Here is a 4073-nt window from a genome sequence, read left to right on the forward strand (position 1 = left end):
TGCCACCGGAAATTGTTAAATCATGTTATAATAGAGAAGCTGATATTGTACATCTAATAGCTGTAGAATTTCCAAAAATGATATGCTTTCATTCAGCTCAGATATTTTTACTACTACAGCTATACTGACACCGATGAATGAGGATGTTGATGCTATTAATTCAAACTTGATTTGAAAATTTCCAGGTGAATCAATAGTATATCAAAGCTATGACACAATGATTGATGAATATTGTGTTGCATATCCTACTGAATTTCTAAACAAGCTTTGTCCTGGTGGTATGAGTCCTCGTGTGCTAGAGTTGAAAGTAAATAGTCGTGTTATTCTGTTAAGAAACATTATGCCATCATCTGGTTTGTGTAATGGAACAAGACTAATATGTATACGATTTTTTCGTAATCTCATCGAGTCTGTTATTACTGTTGGACATAATTAGGGTCAGCATGTGTTAATTCCGAGAATATCCTTACGCCCATCAAACTCACAGGCTATCCTTTTCAATTTAAGAGGAAACGGTTTTCTTTGAAACTTAGCTTTGCAATGACGATCAATAAAGCTCATGGACAGACACTTAGTCAAGTTGTGGTTTTTCTACCACGATTGTGTTTTTCACATGGACAATTGTATGTTGCGCTCTCTAGAGCTCGGAAATCAACAAATGTTAGTGTAATAACTGAAGCCAACACTAAGCAACAAGATGCAACAAAGGTGAAAAATATAGTATCTTATGATATTCTTCGTTTGGCAGGAATCATTTAGCAGAATCAAAGGGTAAGTTATCATCATTTTTTCATATATAATAGTTAGGAGATTGTGTATATTTTTTTTAAAACCATTTGTGAGATTATTTTAATTTATATATAACTTCTAATTGTTTTCCTATATGTTTGCAGTAATGGAACAGCTTGGAATTTAGCCTAAGTAATCTAGTATTGGGTTATTTTTCAGCTTAACTCATGTACATATACATTGAAAAAATCAAGAGTAATGCCACATATTATAATGTAAGTGAAAATAGTGGAAAATTAGATATGTTAATCTTATTTTCATTATCAAGGAGAAAAAAAGGGGAAATTTTTTTTAAAAAGGTAAGAAAAAGGAGGAGACAAGAACACTATTACATGCTGAGATAGCTATGCGTGCTTTCAATTTTCTTTTAGATTGGAAAGGGGATGGTAGTTTGTGTAAGAATAATGCCACATATTATAATGTAAATGTAAATAGTGAAAAATTAGATATGTTTATTTTATTTTCATTATCAATGGGGGAAAAAAGGGGGAAATTTTTTTTTTAAAAAAAAAGGAAGAAAAAGGAGGAGACAGGAACATTATTATACGCTGAGATAGTTATGCATGCATGCAATTTTCTTTTAGGTTAGAAAGGGGATGGAAGTTTCCCACATCAACTTGTGCATGCATTCTTTTTCCACTTAATTTTCCACTATATAATCAATGTATAGCATCATTTACATCCTCTAAAAAAAACCTCTATATTTAAACTTATGTTATAAATATCAAATACATTAACAATTGGTTAAGCTGCACCAGGTTCAACACACAGCAATCAATCATTGGCTACTTCATAGGTATGATCAATCTAATTTTCATGTTTACACCAAAAATCTGTTTTTTACTTCATGAATTTAGATAGATTTGCATGTGTTGTTATTTTTCAGTATATGAACTCTTAATTTTCTCTGTTACAAATTACTAACATTCTGCATGCTAATAATTACTAATTTAAGTTTACAAAGCATCTGTTTTAAGCATGCAGTATGAAACTTTTATTTTAAAATCATAGCATGCTTCAAAAATTTTACAAATTTTGCATAATAAGTAATACATTGTGAATACCTACAGGTACATGCATAGTTATATTACCTTTATTCCATATAAACAAAAATTTAAGGGATGCAAACTGATTTATAAATCATAGACATCAGATATTGTACAATAATTTAAGGGATGATATTTTCATGTCTAACATTTTTTATGCACAGCAATTGTTTATTTAATTTTGCAAAACAATACACTTAAGACATACAATGTAATACTCATACATTTAAAATATATATATAAAAAAAATAAAAAAATAAAAAAAAACCCTACAGAATTATAAATGTATTTGAACCTGTACATATTGTATGCATTATTATCTTTGTTTTGTTCTTTTTGAAAATCAAGTTAAGGCATGTAGAATGATTTAAAAATCATCTACATTAGATATTTTTCAATAAAATAAAAAAGACTGATGATATTTATATTTCAAACATTTTGCATGTATAAAGATTGTTAATTAAAATTCAGATTTCATCCACTTAAGGCATGCAATATGAGACATGTTTTTAGTTTCTAAATATATTTACTTTGATCATGTTATTTCAAAATTGTTACACAGAGAACGGTTTCATGGCGCCACATCGAAAATTCCTAGATGAAATTGATACTACTATAAAAAATTTTAAGGTCAAAGTAAGAGTTGTAGAAAAAGGTCGTCCACAGACATCAGAAAAAAATACACGATATCAGTGTATATTTTTCAATGATGACAAGGTATATCAATTTGATTCTACAAACATTTTCAAGCTGAATACTCATTTTGCACAAGTTAATGAAAACACTGAAAAAATGAACATTTTCCTGCTTTTTTACAGAAGAACAGAATGAAGATGACACTTTTTGGTGGCCAAATTCAAGCATACTGGGATGTTATTATTTTCAGAGGAAATTATGAAATTGCTGATGCTGTAGTAAGGAACTTGGATGCACAATGGAGAGCTAGAGAAGATGATTTTCCATTCCATTTGTCATTAGGAAGCAAAACTGTCATTCGGTCTTTGGATCCTGAAGGAGAAACAACTTACCCCAGATATCAAACACTTGCTTCTATTCCAAGCATCCCTGTAGACGATCACAGACATGGAAAATAGACTATATAATTTACATATACAACCATAAAATCTGTAAATTATATTAGAGTGGCATAACACAGAATACAAATATTTAGTTTTTTTTACTTTTCTGTTTCAGATATTCAAGTGATAGTTGTCTATGAATTAGAAGAGCCAAGAATAATAGTGACAGCAGCTAACAAAGAGACATCAATTCGAGATCTTATGGTGATAGATCACAAGTAATTGCTGATAAAGACAGAATTATATCTTTGCATTCATTTCAATACATGTTATACTTACACAAAGTGAATATTTTAAATCTTCTAATTTCAGCACTGATCAGCCAATGAAAGTATGCACTTGGAATGACCTTGCTGGAATACAACCTGAATCAATTGTCTCAAACAGTGACTCTTTCAAAGTAATTGGTATCATAGCTCTACGACCTGTTACTCGACAAGGTGATATAACAACTTAGATCATATTTAAATGTTCAAATGACAAACATATCTTAAATATCATAATCATAACATCATCTTTGGTATTTTTTAAACGTCAGGATTTTCTCTTGAATCAACCATGTCAATATTCATTCTGAAGGACCCTCAAGGACAAAAAGGCAGAAGCTTTAACTGAATGGTCAAGTTTTGTATAAATGTCTTTTCTTAATATTGAAAGTGTTTGCATAATAATTTCTTGAACATGAATTCGAAAATTTAAGAGAAATCCAAATTAAAGTTTTTGTGATTTGTATAAAACACACATTGATACTTCACCTGTTAATTTGGTTTACTAATAATAGCTCACATATTGAAGTTTTTCTCAATATTGAACATACAGTGATTTACAAGACCATAAACTTCTTACAATTTTTTATTATTCTTGGAAAAAAGGGCAAAAAGACATCGATATATGCTGATCAATGAACAACACAGAATCGAGGAAGTCTTCAATCCAACAGCAGAAAAAACTGTGACAACTATTGACCGCCTGAAAGCCAAGAAGGTATATTTTTGCAGCATATCTAATAAACACAGCAATAAACACAGCAAGCACTCTTTCAAAACATCTTAATATCTAATATCATAACAACCTTGATTTATATATGCACAATGCAGTCAACAGGTACACTTCCACAAGAAGTGTTTTGGTTGAATGTTGTAACAACTGATATAGAATT

General features: G+C 30.0%; 1 protein-coding gene across 1 annotated transcript; it reads left to right on the forward strand.

Annotated features, from left to right (window-relative positions):
• Positions 1 to 217: 217 nt before the first annotated feature.
• On the forward strand, positions 218 to 3371 carry LOC145572291 (uncharacterized). Its single transcript, XM_081631288.1, has 5 exons — positions 218 to 353; positions 2398 to 2552; positions 2654 to 2894; positions 3030 to 3132; positions 3227 to 3371. The coding sequence occupies exons 1-5, from the start codon at positions 218 to 220 to the stop codon at positions 3369 to 3371; spliced, it is 780 nt and encodes a 259-aa protein (XP_081487414.1).
• The last annotated feature ends 702 nt before the right edge of the window (positions 3372 to 4073 follow it).

Source organism: Chenopodium album, chromosome 2 (assembly GCF_948465745.1).
Source record: "Chenopodium album chromosome 2, dcCheAlbu1.1, whole genome shotgun sequence".
Classification (NCBI taxonomy): domain Eukaryota; kingdom Viridiplantae; phylum Streptophyta; class Magnoliopsida; order Caryophyllales; family Amaranthaceae; genus Chenopodium; species Chenopodium album.